General features: G+C 40.6%; 1 protein-coding gene across 3 annotated transcripts in view; it reads left to right on the top strand.

Annotated features, from left to right (window-relative positions):
• The first annotated feature begins 12,097 nt into the window (after nucleotides 1-12,097).
• The window catches only part of VAV3 (vav guanine nucleotide exchange factor 3), a 157,456-nt gene continuing 143,012 nt past the window's right edge, over nucleotides 12,098-26,541 (top strand). For all 3 annotated transcript variants that reach the window (XM_057429111.1, XM_057429112.1, XM_057429110.1), the window contains exon 1: nucleotides 12,098-12,311. In XM_057429111.1, coding sequence (XP_057285094.1) covers nucleotides 12,108-12,311 — 204 coding nt within the window. In that variant the 5' untranslated portion in view covers nucleotides 12,098-12,107. The remainder of the gene's footprint in view (nucleotides 12,312-26,541) is intronic.

Genomic DNA, 26,541 nt, shown 5'->3' with positions numbered 1-26,541 from the left:
AAAATGTGGTGTGCTTAATAATGCTTATTTCCATGTTACATTTCTGCCGTGGTGAAAGGGATTTGCATGTGTGGACTGAATGAAATACCCACTGATGTGAAATCATTTTTTGTCATTTGTTGTAGAAGCTAAGGTGAGTGTAAGAGGGAACATGGAAGCTTCATCTCACCCACTAGTGTTTACTGCCGTAAACCAGTGGTCTGTGTGGTTCTGCTCGTGATCTCCAGCTAAAAGGAGTGGTGCCCCATGACTTCGGAGTCTCACCACAGAGCTAAAAGGCAGCAGAAAGGAGAGAGGTCTGGTGTCCATCTGCCCACCCTGCATGAACCCAAATGAATTTAACTTCTATTTCTCTGGTACAAACCTTTAATGTAACAAGAGCATATGAGCATACACTTAATGTAGTATCCTGAGCTACACTGTTAAGTTCTTGTAGTCCAGCAAAGTCACAAGAAGTAAATGACAATGGCTGTTGCCTTCATTTCTTTTTTAGCATTGATCTGACACTGTAAATGATGCATTCCCTCAGGCTACCAGAGCCATCCCTCACTGGTGATGAAAAGCAGCAACACCCTGTTTTAAAAAAAGCAGTAAGTTTGCATTAGAAATCCCTTAGTTGTGACTTCAGCTGTAGTAAGAAATAAGAGCAGTCCTCACCACTCACAGCCCTCACCACTCACAGTCTTCCGCCATCATCAATATTATCTTTTCCCAGAAAACATCTACATTTACTGAGATCCCAAGGGCTGTAGCTGATGGGGATGCAAGCTGTGGCTGTGATGGAGACTGAGAGTCACAGGCTAAACGTATTAGAGAGGCTTTGCCTAGCTGGCAGCTCCCTGCTCTGCTCCGTGTGTTTGCCTTCCCTGCCTGTGGCGATAAAGGGAACTTTTGGGTCTTAAATCTCTGAGTACTTGGAGAATTTGACAACTGCTCTGAGTTTCTATTAGCACTGGGGCTGGACAAAACTCAGTACTTTGTGACAAATAGCATAGCTAAGTGCATTCGTTAAGAGAGAGGATGAAGGAGCAGCTTTTCTCTCAGAGGTAAGGCAGGGATCCTGTCTGACTGCCCTCTGGTACTCTGCTCGGGGCTCTGCTCCCACTTGCGCTGCAGCTAGGCTTTGACCTGCTGGTTTCAAATGTCCTTTCATGACCTGCCCCATCATTATCTACATCAGTGTCTTTCAGCTTGTGGTAAGTTAGGGAAAACGTCTTGTGCCTATCTCTGACCACCTCCATTTCCTTATCATTTTTTTGAAAGCCTTTTTTTATCTTACTTTCCTATTTTTTTTCTGGCTTCTGAGGCTCCCAGCTCCTTCTGTTATGAAATTCATGCTAGGGCATAATGGCAGGAGTTCATAGCAGTTGGTATGGTAAGAAAATCTACATGTTAGAATATTCCTGAAATTAGAGCTGGTTGTATGATGAAATTTTTTTTTTAGTTCAGGCATATTTGAACATTTCCAATTAATATCTTGCAATACCAAAAATAATTCTTTTTCTGAGAAAACTCCCATTTGCTTTGGTATAAACCAGAGGAAAGATACGATACAATTAAACTGAGAATATGGCATGTCTGCATGGCTGAAGTCAATGTCAAGGCTCCAACTGACTTTATTAGGGTCAGGATTTCTCTAATAAAGGCTGCACTGCTAAATCAAACTGCTTTGATTGCTTTCACTGGAAGCTCTGCTTGATTAGGCACAACAGAACTTGTACTGTGAAAAGGGATAAGGAGAGGGAAAGAGCACAACAGAAATCAGCCCTGGAAAAAAAATCTGATTGTAAGAGGTGACTTGAGCTCATATGCATGAGGCCTGATTAAATGGAGACTATTCAGTCACACAGTTACAATGGCTATAATGGAGATGGAGTTTTTCATTAATTATTCAACAGCAGGGAGATCTATATTTTGCCTGAGACTGACACCTTTTACCAGCTGCTTAAAACCTTACTGTCTCTGAACAACTAGCATCAACATGGGTTTTTTTCCCCCTTTTAGAGTAGTCATTATGCTGAGCTTCCAGATTGTTTAAGATATCTGAGGTCCAAGTATGGGTGTGCTGTTACAAATAGCTAGTACTTATAATTGCTATTCATTTTCATATGTTTGATTGGCATCTGGTTAATACTTTTGTTTTTTTCTCAGTTGTAATTGTGAACCAACAGTGGCCTTGATCTTTCTAACTGTTTAACTGCATTGCTGTAACTAATCCCAGTAGGTTCATTTTAAAAGGACACAGTGGCTCAAATTCATGCCTAGTATAACACTATTGAAATTAGTGCTTTCCACCAGGGATGAATTTATCTCAGCATCTAGAAGTGCCCTTAGTGCATACAAAGGGATCATTAGCAGTGGGCCCTGACCATAACACAATTACATGGATGACCAGCCAGCCTCCTGACCTCCTGGCTTTGAAGTTGTCATTTACATGAGGAGTTTTTTGGGGTGCTCCCCTCCCTTCTCATAGGAAAAAAACCCAAAACAACCCCTTCAAAACCCATATGTCTTGGCTGAGGTTGTTGAGGGGGAACTGAGATTTGTGCTAAACTCTAAGAGCAGCTTATCCTGAAATAAAAGCCCAGATGCTTCCTGTAATGGGCACTGAAATTCCGACACAAATTTAAATGGAAATCTTTTATTTTTTTAAAGTCTAGTTAATTGTAAATTAAACAGAAATTTGAGCCTCTTATATGGTGACTGTTGCAGCAGAGGACTACTGACCACTCCACTCCTGTATTTTTGGAGTGTTCACTGTTGACAAACGTGACATACAGGAGGCCAATATGCAGTCAGCTAGTCTCTCATCACTCCGAATACCATCCCAGCATGAAGCCAAAGCAAGAACAAGGCCATCTTCAGAATATAATCCTGCACAACTGGAGGCTGACATCTGCTAAGCTCTCCCAAAAGGCTTCTACTGTCTGTCTCGGAACAGAGAGAGAGCTGGCAGCAAGGAGCCATGCTCCAGTGCAGTTGCAGATCCAGCAGGCTGCAGTCTGTGCTGCAGAGCTTTGACTCTGCAGTTTCAAAGGAGATGATTTAAAGAAGGGGTGAATAGCTATGCCAAGCGTTTCCAACATTGTTCATATCCAGAAAGGGAGCTTAGATCCATACAACTCAATGTTTTCCACACTCTAAGTTTGGAGAAAATGGTGGTAGACTGCTCATACTACTGAAAATATTTATTTAATTTTTAATTAAAAGGATGCTGTAAGCATATCATTGTGCATATCCTTTTATTTTACATCCTTTCTTCTCAGATTAGTGAGTTTTTAAGATCTCTCTCTCACCCTTGCAAGACCTGACTGGGTTTCTGAGCTACAGGGTGGGATCTTCAGAAATTGCCATGCAAGGCAGGGTTTAGGCAGTTTAGCAACAGCTGAATAGCACCTTATCAACTGTGCTGAAACACAGTACATTTCACCACCCCAGGGCTGAAATTCGCTTCTGTCTTTTCAGATTCATGGCAGACTCTTTGCATATGCACCACCTGCAAACAACATCTCCTGAGTGATTGCTGTCCCTCTTTCTGCTGTCTCCTGCTACAGGGAATGTCACAGGTGGTAAAGTTAAAAGCATTGATTATCAATGTAGTGCTCGTCATTCTGAGTAATTCTGGATTAGTACAAATCTTTGTGTAATTGCATCTATTATACAAAAAGTATTTGAAGAAAAAAAATTAAAACCTTTATTTGCATATGAAGATGATGTTGACAAACCAGCAGGGCAGATACATTTGTAGAAGACTTTCCAATCACCTTGGTTAATGCAGTTAGTGTGTGAGATCAGTGAAGTCTCCCTTTATATATATATGTATATATATACACCTTGCTTTTGTTTACAGTATTTCCATGTTTTATGCAGCCCAAACAAATCCAAGAGCAGCCTTCAAACAAGTTTAACTCAACTTACATTGCCCCAGACACCCAATGAGGATCTCTGTGAGCTCACATCAATCCTGTTTGAGGAGGTTTGATTTAGCACAGCTGGCTGTGAGAGCTTCAAGGGCAGTTAAACTCTGGCTGGGCCACCTGATCACCATTAGTTTCCCAGGAGACTGCCTTTTGGCCTTGGCTGATGGTTTGCTTTGCCTTAGGGGCTGCTTGGTGGTCAGCCTGGTACTTGGTATTTCTGCCTGCTCTGGTATTGTTCCTGCTTCAGGAGCTGGATTCCCAGCACTGCTTTTCTGCTACCAGACTTTTGCCTGGCCCCTGCCCACACTTCATCTGCCCTTCAGTACCTCCCTCAGAGAAAAGGAAGTAAAAGCCAACAAATCAAACCCTGTAATTAATTCCTGTGTTCATTTGTACATCTTACTTGTAAATCCAATGAAGGAGCCAATATAAATGCAGGTATTTAAGAAAGGAATTGGTAAGAACAAATATCCCTCGGAGTAAGGGAAAATATCTTATTTAAAATTGCAGTGTCAGATTCTGCTGCAGTTCATGCTGACAGGATGGTTCTGCTGGGGATGAATTTGTGCTGGTCATACTGGTGTCTTTCTGTTACTTACTGGCATGTTTTTACTCCTTTAAAAATGCTTTGTATCTATTTATCTTGTTTGGGTCTGAAGCCTTTTGATAACATATAAGCATTTATTGTCATTTATATTATGTCTATGGTAGTTGCATTTTCAGGCTCCTTTGTAAGATGGCTTACAGAGGATGAGGGAAGTGCTGTAGCATGGTACATGGGTGTTTTAAATCCAGGTTTGTTTTCTTTGGCTGAATCTTGAGTACAAGTTGCAGTAATATAAGCAGGTTTGATTGTAAGAAACAGGGAGGAAGAAAAAGAAGGTTAAGTGACCCCTGAGAAGTGCATTTTCTCTGTTTTGTCTACAAAATCAGCCCTTTAGTAGACAATAATACTACTGGGCTGAAGTTAGTATTATCTCATTAAGCTTCTTGAGGCAAGTTGTGTTTATATTTTCCCTGTGCCTTCAACATAACCTGCATCTGATCAGAGAGTATTGCTTCTTTGCTGTTGTATGCCAGTAGCCAGTTTCCTATAGGTGGTATGTCTTACAGAGCACAATACAAGTTTGCATATAAGCTAGAGGTAGCTGTTGGACTTTATGCAGACAGTAATGAACCCTTATTTCTATTTTAGTTCTAATATAGTGCTGGAAGACAAAAGATGAGAGTGTGAATTAGTTCTACAATGTGGGTTTGCCACATGGATTGCTCTGATCTCAGCTGAACATATACCTAGGCTGTAAATGCACCTTGCCAGTGAAGCAGCTTCTGTCTTCTTCATAATTGTTATATTAGCAGTTTTGTTTTCTTCTAAGGTGTAACATGCCTTTAAATGAATCACTAAGGTGATGGTGCTTTGTCTTTATTCAGATATTACTAAGTTAGCTTTCCACTGCTACATATTGAGAGAGAGCTAACTAAGGTTGTATTGCTTGTGTGTGGCATCCTACTTTCACCAGAGAGTTAGATCACTAATGCCTTACACAGTCAGATGCTTACCACGGTTTCTAATATAGGGAGAGCAGCATATTTTGTTTCTGACATTAATCTACGTGGTAGATCTGAATCTATGTTTTTTTTTTTGTTTGTTTTTTTCTAAGTCATCATTTCAGTCTGATAATTTTATCTCAAGAATAACGTTTCTCAACCAGTATTGAAGAAGTTTTGATATCAGCATAGTGGATGTGACTTGATGTCTTGAGATATGGCATAGTGTCTGTCTGTCATTGTCCTTCTTGTCAATGATCTCTGGTATGACTTAAGACACTACTAGACATTATTTTAGCAGGGTCTCTAATACAGTTTATAATCCGGGTTACTGGTCCGTAGCCACAGATACCACTGACTTCCACTGAAGTGGGGATCATAAGCATTAAAATTAAAGGCTACGGGTGAGATCTGTGTGGGGTTTGTTTTATTTTTTTTTAAACACAAACACCCCCCAGAATAAAACAAATGTTCTTGGCACCCAGGGGAATGGGATTTCACCATGTCTGAAACAGAGCCCGCAGAAATAGAAGTGCACAACATTCAGAGGGCAGCTCTGAAAATTGGTGTCCTGAGCTTGTGATGGCTTATTGTTCTGAACTGAAGGCAGGGTTCATGGTCCCTACTACTTTCAGGCCCTAATCTAATATTGTTGTCCCTGCTGCTGCAAATTCAATCCCAATGGAATGAACAATGGGTCCCCTAACTCTTCAGCCTCTGCTGATCCACAGTCTAGCATTTGCCCAGCCTCATTAGACAAGCAGTACCCAAGTACACTCACCTATGAAAGCTGAGGGGAAAAAAAAAAAAAGGCAGGTAGCAGAATGTTCTAAAATATTTATGATCTTTATTCTTGAAGTGTGACAAGCATGGGTAACATTAGAGAGGAAGCTGCACTGCCTGCTGAAGCATTTAGAGATATTTTGACTGCTGAGTTCTCTAAAAATAAATCTGAATGTTTTGTTGTTAAAAATTATTAATATTTTACCTTTTATGCTTACAAGTAAAACTTTTATTTACCAAACTTGGATTAGCATGTAAATGCAGATCTAACATAGTAAGTAAATAATTGGAAATTGTCTCATAGGTTATATGTGACTGTCTTGTTTGTTATAACACAGCATAAGCCTGGAGATTGATAATAAAATTTGCCTTTAGAATATGAAAAATTGTATTGCCTACTACTATTAATTTTGAAATAAATATTAGTAATAGTTATAAATTTTATAAACAGTTATAAATATTATATTATAAATAGTTATAATAGTTATAAATGTTACTCCAGATAAATGTTACTCCCATTTCAATCTTCCCATAGATACTTCATGCATGGCACTTTACAGTTTTCTCAAACTTTAGGTAGAGATTTCTTTTACTTCAATGTGGTTTGTTTTTTTTTCATGGATTTCTGTATATTCAGACCTCATCCAGTGCACAGTGTTTCCTGCAAGTGTCACAATTTTAGCACTTGATCTCTTCTTGCAACAATGCAGGAAAATCTTTCTAGATTCTCTGTTCAGGGTCCTGAATGGACTACGAAAACACAAACCCAGCTGACTTGTGCCAATATCTAGCTTGTCATATCTCTGTTATATGCACCTGACTTTTCATAAAAATATCACTTTCTTGTCAGCTGGGACCATAAAAAGGGTTTGTTTAGGGTTTTTTTTTTTTTGTCAGCATCTCCCTTTGCTTCCATTTTGAGTGGAGGGGAGTTTTTGCTTTCCTATAAACCTGTCATCTGACCTGCTTTTGCATTAAAAGTCACCATCAAACTGTTGAGAACAACCTATGAAACATAATGAATGGAGATGAGCTGGAAGAAAGTGGTAAGAAACAGGTATATTCCTTAGAGGTGTCGAGGAAAATTGAACAGGACCTACTAAGGCATGAGGAAGGCTATGATTTTATTTACTGTTTCAAGTTGCTTGAATTTCTAAGAAACCATCCTTTTTTATATTTTTATTAATATATGTAAAGCAGTGCATAACTGTTTATTTTTTTCTGACCTTAAATGTATATGTTTATATTCAAAAAGTATCTGATTTGTAGTATAAAACCTTTCACGGTAACACTAATAAATAATTAATAATCAATCAATTAAAAGTAGCATTGCTTTTTCACTTTCTGCTATAAAGTTCCCAAAACAAGTCTGAAAGTAGAACCTATACCTATAGGGTACACCCAGATATATCTGAAAGATCTTGATCTATGTTGATACTAATTTTCAGCAGCAGACAGCAATTACTGAAGAATTCTGGTCAGCAATCTTAGCCTTATTTACTTTTACTGCAAGATAAAAAGGCTACTTAAGAAATGCTGGATTCTGGCCACCTCCCTATTATTCCCATCCAACTGAAAAGAGAGTGGTTCGAGGGAGGCTTCTGGCCAGGAGCCATGATAGCCCAATGCTTTTCCAAACGGGAAGAAGATATAAATGGCCGAGACACAAGACTGCATGTTCCCACTCACTTGCAGACCATGTGTAACTGAATTTTCTTACTGGTATAATTAAGTAGGTCTAATTGAGACATGCTGAGCACGAGCTCAGTACTGGCTTCGCCAAAGCATGGGCCTTTAGTGTCTGCAAATGAGGGCAGCTCTTCACTTGGGTTTGCACTGCTTTCTCCCTGTTGCATCCAAAAATGCCTGCAAGCGCCAATTGTCAGGAGGCAGGAAAACTTTAAGCACCTCTTAAGAACTGATGAACACACTGGTGATTAAGGGAAGAAGTAGGAAAAGGAAGTGAGGTAGGATGCTCTTTGGGAAGAGATCTACCATTTTGTTAACTTTGTTTGGCACTTAGTACAAATGGGATCTTTGCCTAGGCTACATGGGCAAGTGCTGTGGAAGACTAATTGAAAAAGAGGAAATGTGTGTACATTTATGGTTTTATTAATTGTAAAAATCTATTTACTTATTTTTTTCTCCAACCTGAGCAATGTAAATAATTTAAACCCAGCAAGTGTGACAGTGGGGAAATAATTGTTTCAGAAAGGTTCCGTATGTGTCCTTATAAAAGTAATCTAGTTTCTTGCTTGAAATAAAGCAACAAGAAAATGATTGGAAAGTTGTCACCTTCAGAGATGCAGCACAGAGCAGAAGTGAAGAAATTTATGATGATGTCTCTAATAAGGAGACAGTTGTCTCCTGAAAGGAGAGAAAAACCATGCAGAAGCTATTTTTGGGTGCCTTTTGGTGAACACTTCCCCTTCAGGCTTGCTGTTCTTTTAATAGAGATTACATTTTTTGTATTTATGCTGGTGCTTTGCACTATTTTGGAAGTGGGAAGGTATGTCTGAAATGTTACCGGTCTCTTTATTAAAAATTCTGAAGATAAAACTGTTTCAGTGAATGGCTCAATTATGCATTAGGAAAAAAAGAGCATGTCATATACACTGAACCTTTTGAGCAATTTAAACTGAGATCTGTCTGCCAGGTTCATGAATGTCAGTCTGTGCTATTGAAACTGAGGGAGACAGACTGAATTGACTTTTAATGCAGCCCCCTATTTGAATCCAGAGGATCCTGCAACCAGAATGATCTGTAAGCAATTTTTGGGCTATAAGGAGAATGAAAATAGGTCAAACTTCCAGTATGTCTTTCAGCAACTGGTTCACTTCAACTACTTGATATTTGAGCTATAGGGTTTTCTGGGTTTTGTATTTATTAACAGCAAAAAGGAAGTCCTTGTAAAAGAGCTCAAACCAAATTAGTATTAGGGGAAATGTTCCCTTAATTTCCTTCCAATAAATGACTGTGGACAAAGTAGGAAGCTGAAGGTTGCGAAAAGTATGGCAAGAGAGGAGGAGAGGGAGTGTGTAGACAGTCTTCAACCCCAGCAGTAATCAGCCTTTTGCTTTATCAAGGTTGTCCTGACCATGAATTTCAGCTATGAATCCATTTGTCTTTTCTCTTGACCATGTAACTTTTCATAGTTAATTTTCTGGAATTTATGTGGATTCCCTTCCTTTTGGAGGAATGTCACTTAGTTGATTACATGAGATACAGCAGAGAAACAAACCCATGTATTCTGAATAAAATTTAGTTCTTATGTTGCAGTAGAACAGCCTATAACTTTCATAAGCAATTACAAAAAGTTTTATGAACTACATTGCAGTTTTTTTCAGATACTTAGAATTCTAACCACCACCATAAAGCATACACATTCTTTGGATATAAAGTTTGGATTAAGGAGTGTTTGATTGCTCCTATTAAACCATAAAAAAATATTAGATCCATTTGAGCAACTAGCCTGAAGTTCTTTTTTATTGCTATTTGTGAATTGGAACAATGCTTGTTTTTCTGTATCTCTGCAAAGGCATCCTGACAGCGTATGCTGCTTTCAGGGTGGTGTACCATTCACTGATCCTGGCTGGAGGCAGTTGAAGCGGGGATGTGGATAATGTAGTGCAGATGCTTTTCTGTTTCTTTTATCTATTTTTTTCTGCCTTCTGCATTTGCTTCAGTGTTATGGCTGTTGTCAGTCTGAGAGTGGATGGCTTATGGGTGCAACCGAATTCTTAGTTATTACTTTAAGTTGTCACAGATAAAAGTATGTTTCTACAAGACTGTTTTATTGTACTCCTGATCAAACTGCTCTGGTGTTAATTTTGATGGATGATGATCCAAATGATTACAGGGCAGGCTGTTAATTCCCTTTTGATTTAGATGAGGAATGAAATTATCTCCAATTCTGCCTGGCAGTCCAATATTTTGACAGTATGTTTATGTTGCAGTCTTACCTCTCCTCCAGCTGCTCACACATAAAACGATCCAAGTGTTGCCCTGAGAAGGCAGATGTACCTGTACTGGTGACAGTTTGGGCTGAGGTGGTTGAATAGAGAATTCACATCTCTCCTGAGAAATGGGAGCTGCCTGGGGCAGGAGGGACCTGCTGAGTGCAGGAAAGGAAGCGTTGCCGAGGCAATTCACCCTGAAGTTGGGCTCTCCCAGGTGAATTATTCTGAAGAGTTTAAGCTCAGTTGTGCTGCCAATCAATCCCTCTTTTTAGTCATGCAAAACCATTTACTGCTGATTGGAGTTTGTATTAAGTTAAAAAGTGCTTCTGCTTTGACAGGCTGGGAGCAGCTTTGTGGTCTCCACCTGTGCTGGGTCAAAGCTGGAATCCTCTTTATTTTGTGAGAACAGATAACTTAGGCAGAGGTCTGAAAAGCAATCCAGGTGCTCGCAGCTTCGTGCATCTTTACAAATGGAACCAAGTGCTATTCGCAGGGGACCTTGAGCAACCCTTTTAATTAGGTGATAAGTCGCACCTCTCCCATCCCATTGTCTGCCGGGTGGTGGCACAGGTGCTACAGATGATGGAGCTGAAGCCTACTTATTTTCTGAGGGCCATGTTTTTCTTTTTGGGTGAGTACAATTCGAAGCTGTGAGCTGGCCTGTGGCATGTTCTGCATTCACAATCCCAAATTCATACCAGTGTCTCTTCAGGAAAATGCCTGGAATAGCTGCTGTATCACCTGTTTAAAAAGAGAGTGAAGCAGCATTTTAAGCTTAGCAAAACCTTCAAATCACTGGCTAGGCCTCAGTTTCTGAAATAAATTCCCAGAACTTCTATAGTAATTCTTTCAGAAATTACTAAAAGCATTTGTGGGATTATTTGGAGCTCAGAAAGCAGTAAGTGTCAGGCTTTTAACAGAGATGTGAAAACCAGGGATAGTTCTGGCCTATCTGCAATAATCATGTTAGTGTTTTGCTGCTAGAAAGCTTTCTCACCCTGAGCTGTGTTTTTTTTTTCCCTTTGTAAATTATACATTAATAGTACTTTAAAAGTCTTCTCTGGTTTAAAAAAAGAAAAAAGTTTTAATAGAGGACAGAACCAGTTTTGGTATTTTTGGTGGTGGTGTTTACTTTTTTGTTTTTTGAGAAAGTGAGTTTCTCCCCACTGAACTTCAGAAATCCAAGGGAAATAAGTTTCTGAGGTACAGAAGATACAGTGAACTTTTGTATAGTCTATTTTTTGAGTATGCTGCCTTTGGTAACATCACTCTTATATTTTTGTTTGAAGTTACCTGAATGCACATTGAAAGCTATTGATTTTTTTTTTTTAAACACTATTTAAAGTGCAAATAAAATTCAAGTCAGTGCAAAATACTTCAGGGGTGGACTGAGGGGTGAACAACGCAATGACATGATGCATTCTCTATAATTTCTAGTAAAAGCTGAGAGTATCTTTCAGAACACCCAACAGCTGGCTGCTTTGACCTCTCCTGAGCACTTGCCTGTTTTCTTAGCGAATGGATAAAAGACTGAAAATGTTAATTAATAACATTATGCCCTTCTATAGACTCACCCGTTACAGCTGCATCTTGTCTGCCACAGGTGCTCCGGTTTTGCAGTATCAGAGAGCAAGCAAAAGAGCACCTTCACTATCTGCCCTCCAGAGCTGCTCGTCGGGGCTGCATCTGCTCTCGCCCTTCAAGCGAGGCCGCCTGAGGGTGCCCAAGGAGCCGCCGGACAGGTTGCCCCCGCACACGCGGGGGGAGGGCGAGATGGGCCTGGCCCGCCTCCCGGGGAGGAGCGGGGCGGACGCGGGGCGGGCGAGGCCGGCCGAGGCGGCGGCGGCGGCGGCAGCGGCGGCGGCAGGGAGCAGCAGGGGCCGCCGCGGCCGCAGGGATGGAGCCGTGGAAGCAGTGCGGACAGTGGCTGATCAGCTGCAAGGTGCTGCCGCCCAACCACCGGGTCACCTGGGATACGGCCCAGGTCTTCGACCTGGCGCAGGCGCTGCGCGACGGCGTCCTGCTCTGCCAGCTCCTCAATAACCTGCGCAGCCACTCCATCAACCTCAAGGAGATCAACCTGCGCCCGCAGATGTCCCAGGTGCGACCGCGGGTCTCCGCGTGCTTTGTCTTGCGGCTTCTGCCGGCTCGGGGGGAACCGCGGGGCAGGGGAGGTCGGACGCGCCTGCAGCTGCAGCCCGGAGCCTCTGCGTCCGGCGCAGCTCCTGCCGCTGAGGCGAGTCTAATCTGGGGCTCCTTTTTTCTTCCTCTCCCTTCCCTGCGCGGTGCAGTGCGCCCTGCCCGCCGGCTCGGCGCGTCCCGGGTGGTGGGACAGTGTGCGACCTACGCTCCGGGCCGGCGGCTCCCCCCGAATCCCCCGTAAGGGACTGTTTCCTGCAGCGGGGGCGGTTTTTGGGGGAGCCCTCCCGTTCCCCCCCCCACCAGTCGGAAACCACGCGGGCAGGTCCCATCGGGGTGGCTGCGCTGGGAAGTTCCCTGCGGTAGTCCTGGCGTCAGCCATATAACGTGCCTATGTATGTTAATCAATATGAACACCTTACAATAGAAAGTGATCTCTTGCTTCTAGCTGTTCTGGATATACCTGGGAGCTTGGGAAGGGAGGACACGGGAGCGGGGGAGCGGGGCGGTGGTGCTGGCGCCGGAGGGTGGGTGGCGTGGCCGGGGCAAAGGGGCCTGCCCTGACCGCGCTGCGGGGACCTGGGCGGGAGAAGGGGAGGCAGCGCTCACCAGAGACCTCTGCATCTTTTTGGTACCTGTGAAGTTGACCGTTAACGAGTGATCATTGATGAGAAATCGTGTTCTTGACAGCTGGTTGCCTGTGTTAGAGTGTTCTTGACAGCTGGTTGCCTGTGTTAGAGTGACATTTCTTTTTTCTGAAGACCCTTTGATATGTAGTTTTGTAAATTAGTATTTTGGTTAAATCATAAAGCAATGTTTTCCAAACTCATCCCCTTTTAAGTGCCTTTTTTTTTTTTAGTGGGGACTGATGTTTTGCTACTGTGCCTTATAAAGGTAGTTATAGATATTGAGATAAGATTATATTAATTCAATGAGAAGAGGTTCTCTAGATACGCGACTTCCTGTCATTGCTTCACATGCACCTATGCCTCCGCAGAGACAGTAGCACCCAAGCAGATGCCGTCTGAAAGGAAGCTTAACTTCCGAGTCTTTTGTGTGTTTGAAATCATTGAGAAATGGACGCATTGTGACACATCAGTGTTATGATTCTGTTTTAGCTCTGGAGGAATAAAAACTGCTGTTCTTGTTTAGGACATTGGCAAAAAGCAATGGTAGTGAATTACACTTTTGGGAGGAACATTCTTTGTGCACATTTACTCACAAAGCCGGTTATTTTCTATGGTTTTAATTCCTTTTTTTAGCAGCTATGTTTTACTACCAAGAGGATGTTTTCCATAAGCCCACAGTGCAAAAAGGGAAAAACCTATTGGGTGTATTTCAGCTGGTCAGAATACAAACTCCCAGACCTTAGATGAGCTGGGTGTGAATGGTGAATGGTATAAAGGCTGTTTCCATGTACTTGAGAACTCAAATGCCTGCTTGAACTGCATACGCAGAGGCAATGCTTTATCTGAGCAATGGAGAGACACAGAGGGTGGACTCCTCCAAATGGAATCGATCCAGACAAGTTCTCTTGTTGCACTGTACAAACTCTGTGAGAGTTTCAGGACTTGCTAATCTGTACCAGAGCCCTGGTTGGTTCATTCCAGTTAGATTGGCTGCTTCCAAGCTGACCCTTTTTCACCTTAGCTTGCAGAATGATAAATATTTTGCATGTGAACTGTTGGAAGTGGTTTCTTGCCTTGCTTAGAAGGGATAAAGAGTATGGAAGCAAATTCTCTCATGATATTACACTACTTTCTGGGTAGCTAACTCACTGAATCAACTTCAGTTAAAGATGAGTGATGTTGCTTGCTTGGACCAATATTACTTTTATTTTTGATGAATTGAAACCATAGTGGTCTCCTCCTGTTTCCTAAAAATAAGTATCAAAATGCACTGCTGTCTTCTTTCTTAGAACAGGATTAGGAATTTAGGTGAATATTTATTTCTCCAAGGGCATTTGAGCTATGGATTATAGTGGTACATTTTGGATGATTTATAATGAATATTTTGAACTTGAGCTTTTTATATGTATAATGTAGCTACTGGAATTGTTTCACAGCTGTGATAGTTGCCTCCTTGTCTGTGTGTCTGCATTGTGAGTGAGGAACCTGCACCCCATGGTGCTGCAGCTCACTCTCTCCAATAGTACATTTCTGCCTTACAGCGATTTCACCTTTGAATTAGGGGGAACTTTTGGTGGATCAAAACTGGTGATAGATAACTCTATGCAGCTTTACAAGGAATGTTAGGTTTGCTTTCTATGCGATCAAGATTTGGCTATCTTAGTGAGGCTCTGTAGGGTTTACTGAAAAGCTTCCTGGTCTCCCTGATGGTGTTTTCCACTGCAAAACCTTAGAATGGCTTGGAGGATTCATATCACACACAATTTTTGAGCAATAAACACAGAGAATGAGAAGGATGGATGAGGGCTTCATGAATGGGTCTTGTATGATTTTAGCCTTGTCTCTTACTGTCAGGCTTTTGTCAGAACCAAGTTTTAGTGTCTTGGGGACTAGTTATAAATGCAGCAGTGCCAAAGAACAGGAGTATGAGACATGATGCCTCAGGCAGACCTGGAAATAGATGTCAGGCCTCTGACAGAAAAGATTCAAGTCTCTTCCATTTCATTGCATACTTTTTTCAGAATCAGTGTGGCAGATCAGATGTTAGTGATGTTCATCAGCTTTTCTCAGTAGACCTTGGTGTAGCCCCTTATAAGCTGCCTCAGAAGTGTAGAGGGACTATGACTGGTGCTACTGCTTCAGACGCTGCTTTTTGGTGGAACCTCATTCAGTTGAATTGGGAGCACTGTTGCTTTGCTTTTAAGCACCCAACTGCTGGCTTGTGGGGCAGGAATAGAAATTGAGACTGGTGATGCTCAGCATTGCAACACAAACACGTGCTTTACCAAATGGCAGCGGATATGTTCTCTTTTATGGGCTGGCTAGCATGGGGAACTGAATGCCTTTGTCCCACCACCAGCCATGCACCTTGTGTCACAGCTGTTGTCGTGGGTAGGCTGTTTCACGCATTTGAAACCTGTGGATTTGGCCTCCCTACATCTTTGGAGTTAACAATGGCTGTGTAAGAGAAATGCCTCTGTGGTTTTAGATTACAAAACCTTGGCTTTAGAGATTTATTTGAATGCTAGCTGGTTTTGTCTGTGTTTCTTACTTTTATGAAAATATTTATATTTGGTTAGTGGAAGTTGTCCTTTGAAGAACAGAAGCTGATTCAGTCAGTTACGCTTTCCAGAAAGTACGCCTTGGATGTGAAGGTATAAACCTTGCGTATATAAAGAACAAGCAGTGTTCTTGCTTTGCCAATGAGTGTTCCACCTCTGGGTTGCCAGCTGAATGCTTCCTAGCTCCTGTCCAAGAAGCTTGTGTGTCTCAGTGCGAAGTCCCATGTGAAAAATGACACATGGACTTTGTATGAGATTGGAAACTTTTGGCTTCAGGGACGTTTATGTCTAAGCTTTTCTTCTCAGTGACTGATCAGAACACCAGACTCTTGGCTTTATTAAGAGGTCTTGTATCAAGGCCACAAATCACTTTGCTGTTTGAAATCCCTTGAGCTAGCAACTTCTCTTGTTGTTTTGAAGCAGCACATGTGCCATCAGAAAAGAAAATTTGGATGAAGGCTAAACTCTAATGTCTTTTGGCTCTTTAACTACAGAGGAGTCTGCCTGATTGAGACAGACTTGAGAGCTGGTGTTGTGAAAGCTGTCTTACGGCAGCCACCATGTGAAAAAATATTAAACTTTGCAGCAACTGGGAATGTTGCTGGAAGATGGAGTGTGCTAAGTGAATCACAGAGATGTGACTGGCATGCTAGTGTGTTGCCGGGTTTCCCCTGAAGTGTGGCGTCAGTGCCTGGTGACAGAGATGGATGATGGAGTATTGCAGCTCAGCATCTAAGTCTTCCCTAGGAGCTCTTCACTGTGGCAATTCGTTTATCTGAGATGCTGCCTCTTGGCTGATGTAGGCTGATGAAAATAATACAAATAAAAGTGACCCATAACAGACACTACTAATCCTAGTGTTTAATCATAATCATACAAGAACTTTAATAATTTATCACCAGAAATATAAAATTTAAACCAACAGATTATGATAGATTTGCAGATGATGTCATCTGTTTAATGCTTATCTTTCATCTTTAATACTTTGCAAACTAGTTTTGAAATGTTTTTTGCAAGGCATTTAGTTAACTTATGACAGATTGCTAAACAGAAGTACATTTAATGCAATACTGGCATGGGAGTTTACTGAAAGGGATGTTGACATAGATTAAATATTAAAAATAACTATTTCCTATTATTCTAATAAAAATAAATATCTCTCACTTTGTATTAAAAGTCCAAATGTGTTCTAATTTTAGGGAGTTACTTTTTTCGGTGGTGACCAAGTAGTCCAAAGGAAGTTCATTATCTTTGTCATCCATGTTATATCTTGCTGTGGCAACTGAGCTTTTGAGCAGGACTTTATTTTTCTTGTTTACAGTGGTATTGGGTAGCCTCAGGATGTGGGTGTATAGAGGGACATACCTCTGATTTTGCTTTGATCCTGCCTTTGACTTGGAGCTTCCACACTCTCACAGTTGATAACCATGATCTCCTGCCCCTAAATCAGTGAGTGTGCATCCCAACTCTGCAAGTTTCCTTCAGGCGGATACACTCGCTATGCTTTCCCCCATGCCTGCCTCCCTACAGCCACGCTGCTTGATTTTGCCTCTTTTTTTCTTCCCTTCCAAATTTTAGCCTAGGAGAGCATGCCAAATGCCAGGGAATCCAACTTTGTGCGCCACGTAGCTCTCCAAATGTGGAAATGGGAATTGGCTTTTGACTCTGCACGTTATCTAAAAGAGAAAAAGCAAGATGTGAGTGGATGTGCTGACCTCTATGCATGAGAATGTGCTTTGGGCCTGGCACCAGGTGAGCTGAATGAGAAAATAAAAGGGATTTGGAGTGGTGGCACTTCCCAGGAGCCATGGGATATCAGTAATAATCTGTTTTCCTTGGGCAGAGAGGTATTTGAGGGAACTGGTGTGCAAAATAGCTCTTATTCTGTGTTTGCTTGTTATGTTAGGTGCTAGGTTATTGAGTTACGGAAGTACTACAAAGATACATTTACATTAATAGTTTTTCTGAAACTGCCATACTTTTGGGGTTTGAACCAAGTCTTTGGGAACTGGCGGGAACTGGCTCAATTTTTATGCTTGTGTAGAAAGATGTGTTCAAAATACCCCATTTTTTTAATTATTTAAAACTGTGAGTAATCAATGTAATTCTTTAAAAAACGTTTTTTTTTTCAGATTTTTTTTTTTTTTCAGTCTCTTTGCTTACTTCTTGGTCCTTTGGTACACTAAAGGTCTTTACCACATTTAACTTGATATCCATGATTCATCTAAATGAAAATTGTATTGGCCATAAGATGCACTATAAGTAAAAAATATATCCAGGTATGTTATGTATACGTATGTGTATCTTATACATGTTGGACTTGTAAAATATTTTGAACAAATATTTATTCAAAGAAAACCCTTTATATGACCTCTATGTTTTGTGCTGAGAAAAGCAGCTGACAAAAAAGTAGTGACCCAGTTTTTCTAGGTTATTTTCTTACCTTAAGAAGGTGGAGAAAATAGTACTTGAAAGCTGATGTAGTGATTTTTTTTTTTTTTTTAAATTTATTTTTTGTTATTGATTCAGACTGGTTCTTTTTGGTTGGGTTGTGGGGAGGGAAAAGTGCAGTTGTATTTTAAATCTTGTTTTATGTGCTATGTTTATCATACAGGTATTAAATACAGTACATGCATCTCACAGAGAATTGTCTCAAATGTCCCCTCCTGCGCAAGATTTTAGTGTGGTGGACGCCTTCTAATGCATTTACAGGAAAAAGTATTAGTACTGGTCTCTCACAGAGGCTATAGTGTGTGCCAGCAGTGGATAATTTAAGTGAATGTCTATGTATGGCATGCTGCTGTGTCACATGGGAGAAGCTGTTATTTTCTGAGCCTAGTCTGACAAAGGTGGGAGACCTGTGATAGTGATAATTTGGAGGACTGATTATGAAAAGAAGCTAATAAATCAAAAGGGCTCAAGCAGAGAGAGAAAAATAAAGAAGAATAATATCTAACAAGTGGGACAAAGCAATCAAAAGAAACAAATATGAACTAGAGAGAATGTTCAGGAAAAATTGGGAAGCTGGACTAAAGGAGGTGTCAGCAAGCAAGCCGCTTAAGGATTTTGAGAGAGGACAGGAAAAATCATGTAAGATTTATCCCAAGATAAGTACAGAAACCGAGTGTTGGATATGCTGTTATTCCTCAATGGTAATGGTGTTACCATTTAATGGTGGCATGCTTGTCTCTGTTATAACACACTCTCTTACGACTGTGAGGTCCAGGAGGTTATTTACCAGGCTGCAGCACATCCAGATGGGTTAGTACAATACGTTGCTACAATTTGTGAGATAGAGGATCTTGGATTTCTCGCCTACATCCTTTTCCTCCTCTCCTTTGAAGGTCAAAAGAATTAAGTGTAGGTGTGAAGACTAAATCATAGGTGTAAAGAAGGAAATACAGAGGGTGAGGAAGGAAAGGGATGCAAGGTGAGAAGCAAGGCGAGAAACAAGGCAGCTGCTGGTGAGCAAGGGGTGATGAGGAGGAGCCCACAGGGAGCATGCATCCATTGTGGCTATGCCAGTGGAGACCTGGCATAGCTGAGCCAGGGCTTCACTGGTGTGGGTGCTGGGGAGGAGGACTAACTGGTGATGGGCAGGGAGGACTTTTGGAACACAGTTTGATACTGGTAAAACAGAGGTGGGGGAAAGGCTGTTTTCTGCTGATGTGATGTTGGCTCCCTGACAAGCAGATGGCCCATATGGGAATAGGATGAGTGCCTGCAAAGGTATCAAGTGTGCTCCCTTCTATGCACTTTCTGGAGGGAGAGGGGAGCTCACCTCCAGACAAAAATGTGTCACTGCCTATTGCAGGTAGGGAAGTTATGGCTTCTGTGCTGTGTTGTGTGCGTATCTCTGAGCACAAAGGAAGATGTATTGTTTTGTTAGGACCCTGACAGTTTTATTTATTGTAAGTTTTGCTTGTTGTAGACGTGTCGGGTTTTTAACTTGTTCCTCCTGTACTAAAATTGCATCTGTAGTTCTCTAAAAACAAATGAAAACCACAATCAAACCCCTTTGATTTTATTCCTTCTGTTGCTTCAAAACAGTGTTGCAGTACTTCCGTATTATTCTTGTAGCAATATCTTTTACTACCTAGTGTTATTTCAGTATTTCAAAAACTATTTAATAGTTTATGTGTCCTTTGTCAAATGGGCTATTAATGTTTTTCCTGCACTTTCCAGTTTACTCAGTAGCATGTGGAGTGACCTTGTTCTTTCCTCTTATCTTACTTTGATAAGCCAAGTTTAAGACTTCCGATGTTGTGAAATACCAGCTGTTTGCTAAGAGCTGCCATATATAAAATATCTGAAATGCCATCTTTATAGTAACATTTTGAACTTTTATATTTAGGAGTAAGATGTCCCCTCAGAGCTCAGTGAATGCTTCTGGCTCCAGTTGAACACTGTCAAGTGTGATGCATCTTTTAGAAAGATGTCAGTCAATGACCCTTTCTTTCATCCTGTATTAAATGACAACAGTGAATGTCTTGGTGAAACTGAAGGAGTATTAACAGGATATTTGATTCTTTGTATATACAGAACATGAAACCTTAGTCACAAATTGTGTAATATAGTGGTATTGTAGCAATTTGTATTAAAGCTGCTCATTTAAAACGCTCTTGCAGACCTACAGGTATGAGCTAATGTAACTGAGAAAACTAAGTTCATCTGTCTTGTATTACAATCCAAAATATCTTGGGTCTGTAAGTTGCCTTTACTTTCAATAAGAATTTTATTTCATAATTGATTAGTAGGGATTCAGTTAATGTGTTATTACCTATTTTTCACTAGTTTTAGCTCTCTAAAAATCGCTTGAAAGTTATTTTAAGTGATTGAGAATGTGGTGTGATTGCCTTACAGAAACAAACAAAATATATATTTGCCATTGCTGCTATGATCAAATGTCTTCTGAAAGAAAAACAAATAACCAAACAACCCAAAAAAAACCTCAAAACCAAAATATTTTTAAAGTGTATTTTTAACTTAAAGCTTAGGAGGACAATATTATTTCCCAAATCCTTAGATATGCCCTTTAATCCTCTAGACAATCAAATTTACCCATTTATTTCTGAGTTACACAAGGGTATGTGCTGTATAATCCATATTTAAGTTACTTTGTACCATTGCTTGTTCCTATATTCACATTGTTTCTACATGGAAACAAGCCTTATAATCAACTAAAACAGAAGGATTAGAGCTTGACCCTTGAAAATTTTGATGGTCAAAGCAGCCTCACTTCACTGTTGTATAGACTAAAAAAATTAATGCATTATATTGTCCTCCTGCACTCTAAATTCATCGTATAATAATGACAGTGTTACTATAGCCTATGTAATTCCTTGTGTTCTGCTTGCATGTTAGCAGTCAAGATTTAAGTTATGCTCCAGTGATTAACTTCAAATTCCTACTAACTGCTACCTCATGTAGCAGTGATGCCTTATGTCAGCTGATGAAAGGCCGTGAGGGCTATGTGATTTTCCCCTCTGAATTCCTCAGGCTTAATGCATAAATATGTCTCATATCAGTGCAGACATGGTTAAAGGAAGATGGAAAACCACACCTTCACTGCATTAGTGTACCCTTCAGATTTTAGGTGTCTCTGGAAGGAGAGGTGGTCCTACTTACCCTGGCCTAGGGTAGACACTCATTATTCCTACTGATTTCTGCACGATTTAGATCAAGCTTTTAATTTCTTTTTTACCTGGAGAATAGGTAGAAAGTCTGAAACACCAGAGAGAATGTTCAAACTATTGCTATTGCCTGTAGCTTCTTTTACTCTCAAAATAGAAAGACTGAAACTCCCCGGAGTGCCCTTGCAAGCTGCTGTCTTTGGGCTTATGGTCGGTTCATGTCTGGTTGGTTGGAAAGAGATTTCTACTAAGCTTTAAAAACCCAACTTATATTTAGGCAGATATTTTGAAAGCCTCTTCATGTTACTTTGCAGCTCAAGTTTCACATTTCAGAACAGTTTTGCTAAATTGCACCAAGTTGTGTGAGGAAACATTTTACTTTCTCTTAGTGGTTTACCCTCCATGTGAGTGCACAAAGTGACGCAGGATTTCATGTTGTATCAGACACTTCTCTAAATTTGCAATTGCTTATTTTTAAATATTGCTGAATATTCCTGCTGAGTTTTGGTTCCCCAAAACTTACTTTATTTTGTGGATCTTGCTTAGGTTTTGGGATGTTTGGTATGAAGTAATAGTTTTTGGGCCTTATCCGGAGGGCTCATTTGGGATGCGAGTGTGTCCTCTTACAGTTGTTAGTTCTAGAGAATTCCCAGAACACTTAAGAATCGCAGAGAATGTATTAAAACCTTAAGTGGTCTTTTAATAGGTGTGTAAATGTCCTGAGACTTTCTGGGAGTCCTAAATGGGGTCCACCTGAGCCATTTTGTTTTGAGTTCTGCCAATCCTTGTTATGCCCTGATCGTTTTTATCCATCACAAAGAAGGCAGTGTGAATTTGCCTACCACTGCGCCTAGATATGAATCACTGCAAGTAGTCATGGGAAAGTTATTCAGGGTCTGTGTTCATTCAGGTTGCAGTTGTGGCTGGCAGCACTGAATATGGTGATGTATCTTCTCTGTGGATAGTGCAGAGGCCACTGATTTCACTGTATAGTATACTGAACAGATGGCAATCTTGGTGAAAGCTCAGGTTTAACTCCACATTTGTTGTTCTGAGTGATGCCTTTAAGTGATATTGTTGGTTAAATGAACTGTGCCTTAGAAAATGGTTGTAGCTACTGTTTCTGTGCTGTTGCAGAGTTTATTAAGCATTACGGAAATGACTCCAGTAATTCTATTGGAATGCCTCTATAGTTGTATTGCAGTCCTATAGATTTCCCTTCCTATGGAAGACCCTGGTAAATTGATTAGCCAAGATGAAAGCCTTTGTTGACTGAGACCCATGTGATTTGCATACTAATGCAGACATGGTGATGAGAGAGGTTGCAGGTGTAGGAATGGATGAGCCATGAAACAGGGAGACTGCTGTTCACGAGAAGCTCCTGACTAGCAGACTGGAGCATATTTCAAACTGTGTGTCTTCCCAGCTATAATTGCTCAGATTCATGGACCCCTGGGGAATCTGCTTAATTTAAAATATCTGCATTCTGTTTTCTGAGAATTTAGGTTTTTGTAGCTTGTAAACCCCATGGCGCATCACTTTATTTCACGAGCACAAAGCTCTAGCAGTAATAAATGTAATAGGGTTATTTCTGTAGTGCTAAAAATACCTATTATGAAATAATAATAATAAAAAACCCCCTTGGAGTTGACTGTGAGATCCCCAATTACAATGACAAGTATTCCTGGAGGAGTGTGTTTGATTTTTTTGAGTTTTTTTTTCTTTCTATAAAGAAATGTTATTTGCCATAAGCAATGGAAAAAAGTAAGAAAAGAGCTGCTAATTAAAAACTTCTGAGAGAAAGAGGGGTGTGTGTTTTGTAGTGTTGTCTCCTAGCACACCTTGCTAGGTACAGGCCTGAGGAGTAGATCCTTCCTCCACCAGTAATATAACTGTGGCCGTAAATTCATGTGGACTCTGACTAGCAGTGAAAAAAAGCTGAGATGTACTCTTTTGAGGCAGAACTAGACATTTTGAGGGGGCTTCTCTGTGTAGGTCTCCTGATGGTTGTTGTCATATTAATTAAGGAATTGGTCTCCGTGGCTCAGAATTTGTGTCCATTTCCATGTTATGTAAGGGCAGGCATGGGGGAATGGCTTTCTAAGTCTCAAAAATGCATTTCAAAGTTTGTGGCTCAACATGCAGGGCCACAAATATATTTTTCTAAACCATTTATATTTGGAAATAAGACTCCTAAGTGATGTATCTTTTTCATTCCAGTAAGGAACAGTGATTCTATCTAATATTTGTAAAATATGTGGTGGAGCAGTTATACAGGAAAATTAGTCTTCAAAAGGTTTTGCATGAATGCCGTTCGTGGGAGATGTTCTTTAAACTGTTTGGAAAAGAAATGCGGTAGTATTTAGCTTTTCCTGTTTTGTGCTGAATATCATTAGTGTTTGACCTCAAAATCCTGTGTCTCAGTAAAGTCACGTTAAAGTTTAATGAACTTAAAATGCCTTTCATTGTGATTTGAATGAGCAGCAGATCTTGAAATTTCAGGTTTTCTGTAGGTTATCTCATTTTCCTGTCAGCTCTTTGAGTGACGACGTCTTTTCTGTTTTCTGTTTCTCACATTTTTCTACCTTGACTCAGGTGCTGTGATCTTATTTATTGGAAACCCAGATTGCTCTGTGGTTAGTAAGAGGTATTGCTCTGACAGGTCTGGGCTCCCTTCCTCCCCACTTTCTTTCTTGTTTCTACTTCTCCCTGATTTTGATTCATTTCAGTCCTGCAGTTTGTTCTGTGCTTGTGCTCTCTCTTCTCAATCTAGACTTTATTACTTTCACCTTTTCCATTTGCTTTCTGCCTCCCTCTGGTATTTTCTTCTCTCTCCAGTGCATCTGTTTCCTCTTTTGCTTCTTTCCTGATGCTCTTTCTTCCTTTCAGCTGTTTTCCCTGCCCTGTTGTCTTCACTGTTCCTGTTGGCCTCATCCCTCTGCAGATCCTCTGAAATGTGTTTCCTACATGGATGAGAGCGCCTCTCCTCCGGAAGCCGCTTCCAACGTAGGTGACAGCACTAGACAGGAAAACTCAAGTGGAAGTTAGGCTTTTAGGGCCAGCAAACACAGGGGTTTCAAGGGACGAGGCAGTGCTTGAACAGCAAATGCATGTTGGGCTGGTTTTTAGCTGCTTTTCAGTGACTACTTTTTGTAACTGGTGATTGCTTTTTTTTTTTACCCATTATTGAAAAATTTTCTACCTCCTTTCCATGGCAGTCAGGGGTTTCCAACACATGGGAGCATGTCCCCAAAATTGTTTTGCTGCTTGCTGCAGATGATGGGGCAAACCACTCTAGTGGGGACCAGTGAGGACGAGAGCTGGTGCTGGGAGTCTGCAGGGTGAATCAGTTGCTGATGCTGGAAAGTTGTCCTTTTCAAAGGCAGCATCACTTGATTCCTGCCCTTCCCACCAACCTGCCGGTTTGTGCCACTGTGGCTGTGCTTGAACAATATTATTCTGGGGTTGTATCCTGAGGGATCAGGTGAGGATGAGATCAGTAGTTATTTTTAACCTCTTTTCAGATTGATTATCTGTGTTGCTTACAAGACAGAAATAGCCAGTCCTGCCAGGCAGCATGCTCATCATGCAGCTTCCTAGTGCTGGGCATCAATCTCCATGGTTTCTTTCTCTCTTTTCCCAGTGAACTCCACTCACTCTGCACGGGCTAATAGGCATGATAATTTTATTACTGCTTAGCAGGCTAAAAGTGAGATGTTTATTTACAATCAAGGTGAAATAACCACTACAACTAAGTATCTGCATTGTGAGATAAAAGCATTTGCAACTCGGTGTCCCTGAGGGATTACCTTGATAGCTAATGGCAGCTATAAATCAGGTTAGATGGAAATTTAAGAATAACTTTATCACAGATTACTTATAAATTCTCTTTTTATTTCATTCAGATTACAATCTGTTTCTTCAGGTTTCTGCAGTTTTGCATTCTTGCTGTCTGTGAACGGACACAGTCTTTATAAACTTAGTATAGGAGTTGCAGGCAGAGAAGGAGGTAATGCCCACCTGGTTATTGCACTCAAGTCTCTGGATGTGCTGTGGAAGCTTAGTAGGGTCAAGGCATAAATGGACAGTAACTGTCCTGTAATAAGTACCTCTTGTCTTGATTTTTTTCACATAGTTTCTTCCCTTGTCAGAGTGAAGCAGTTCAATAATACCATTTGAGAGTTGTTTTCATAAAAGTTCTCATGGGACTAAATTAAAATTTTGTCATGCAATTCTTGGTTTAACTGAGAACATGTGTTTGAAAAATAATTACTGTGATATTCATACTACTATGCCATCTGATTTTATTGTTTGATATCATTTGAAATACTAGAACAGCTCTGTTTGTTTCATGAAGACATACTGATGAGAACTTAATCCAGGTCAGTGATTTTATTTTATTTTATTTTTTATTTTAATATTAGATCCTTCCTAACTTAAGAATTGTTTTCCTCACATACCCATTCAGAACTGACATATACTGCTGGGAAAGAGGTGGCTTTTGCTTAGTTTTCCAGTTGCATCAGTGCTTTCCATCATGAAAGTTTTCCATTGTAAAGTCTGTCCCACCCTGTTTTGCTTCCATCAACTTTATTCACTTCTTGTAGTTGTGAGAGTGATTTTTAACTAGGGAAATTCCTTTAAAAATTGTTGTACTCTTTAATTTAGTCATATTCTTTTCCAACTGTTATCATGTTTCTATATGCATGACAATGTGCACAATTATCTATGTGCTTAATCTTGTAAGTCTCTGTGCAAGGTGGGAGTGTCTGTACTGTTTTCCTTCTGTCATTGGGATTCTGTTCCTCCTGTATCATGTACACCTTTGGTCTGTTTTACTGACTTTGAGATGCTTGCTTCTGTGGAGTTTACTCATTTTCAGTAGGATTCCCTTTTCTATAGACAAACATGGTAGGTGTGGGCTACGACATTGTGATAGGACTTAAGCATTTTGTAAAGTGATGTTGTACCCTAGTCTATGCTTGAGGGTTTTTGTTCATTTTTTTCCTTAAATATTATAGATTGGAAGTTTGTTCATGTCCCAAGGGCAAAGTGAACTAAAGATCATAGAATCATAGAATGGTTTGGGTTAGATGGGATCTTAAAGGTCACCTAGTTCCAACCCTGCTGCCATGGGCAGGGGCACCTTTCACTAGACTAGGTTGCTCAAAGCTGCATCCAGCCTGGCCTTGAGCACTTCCAGGGATGAGGCATCCACAACTTTTCTGGGCAAACTATTCCAGTGCCTCATCACCCTCATAGTGAAGAATTTATTCCAATACTTTTAATTTCAGCCCTCGAATACATGTGCAGTTTTGGCTTCGGTTTTTGCAGTGCTCTACTTAGGGATCTTGAGAAGCTACAGATTC

Source organism: Pezoporus wallicus, unplaced genomic scaffold (assembly GCF_028554395.1).
Source record: "Pezoporus wallicus isolate ANWC-B61680 ecotype Strahan unplaced genomic scaffold, APGP_CSIRO_Pwel_v1 contig_593, whole genome shotgun sequence".
Taxonomy (NCBI): Eukaryota; Metazoa; Chordata; class Aves; order Psittaciformes; family Psittacidae; genus Pezoporus; species Pezoporus wallicus.
This window is presented reverse-complemented; position numbering and strand designations above follow the sequence as displayed.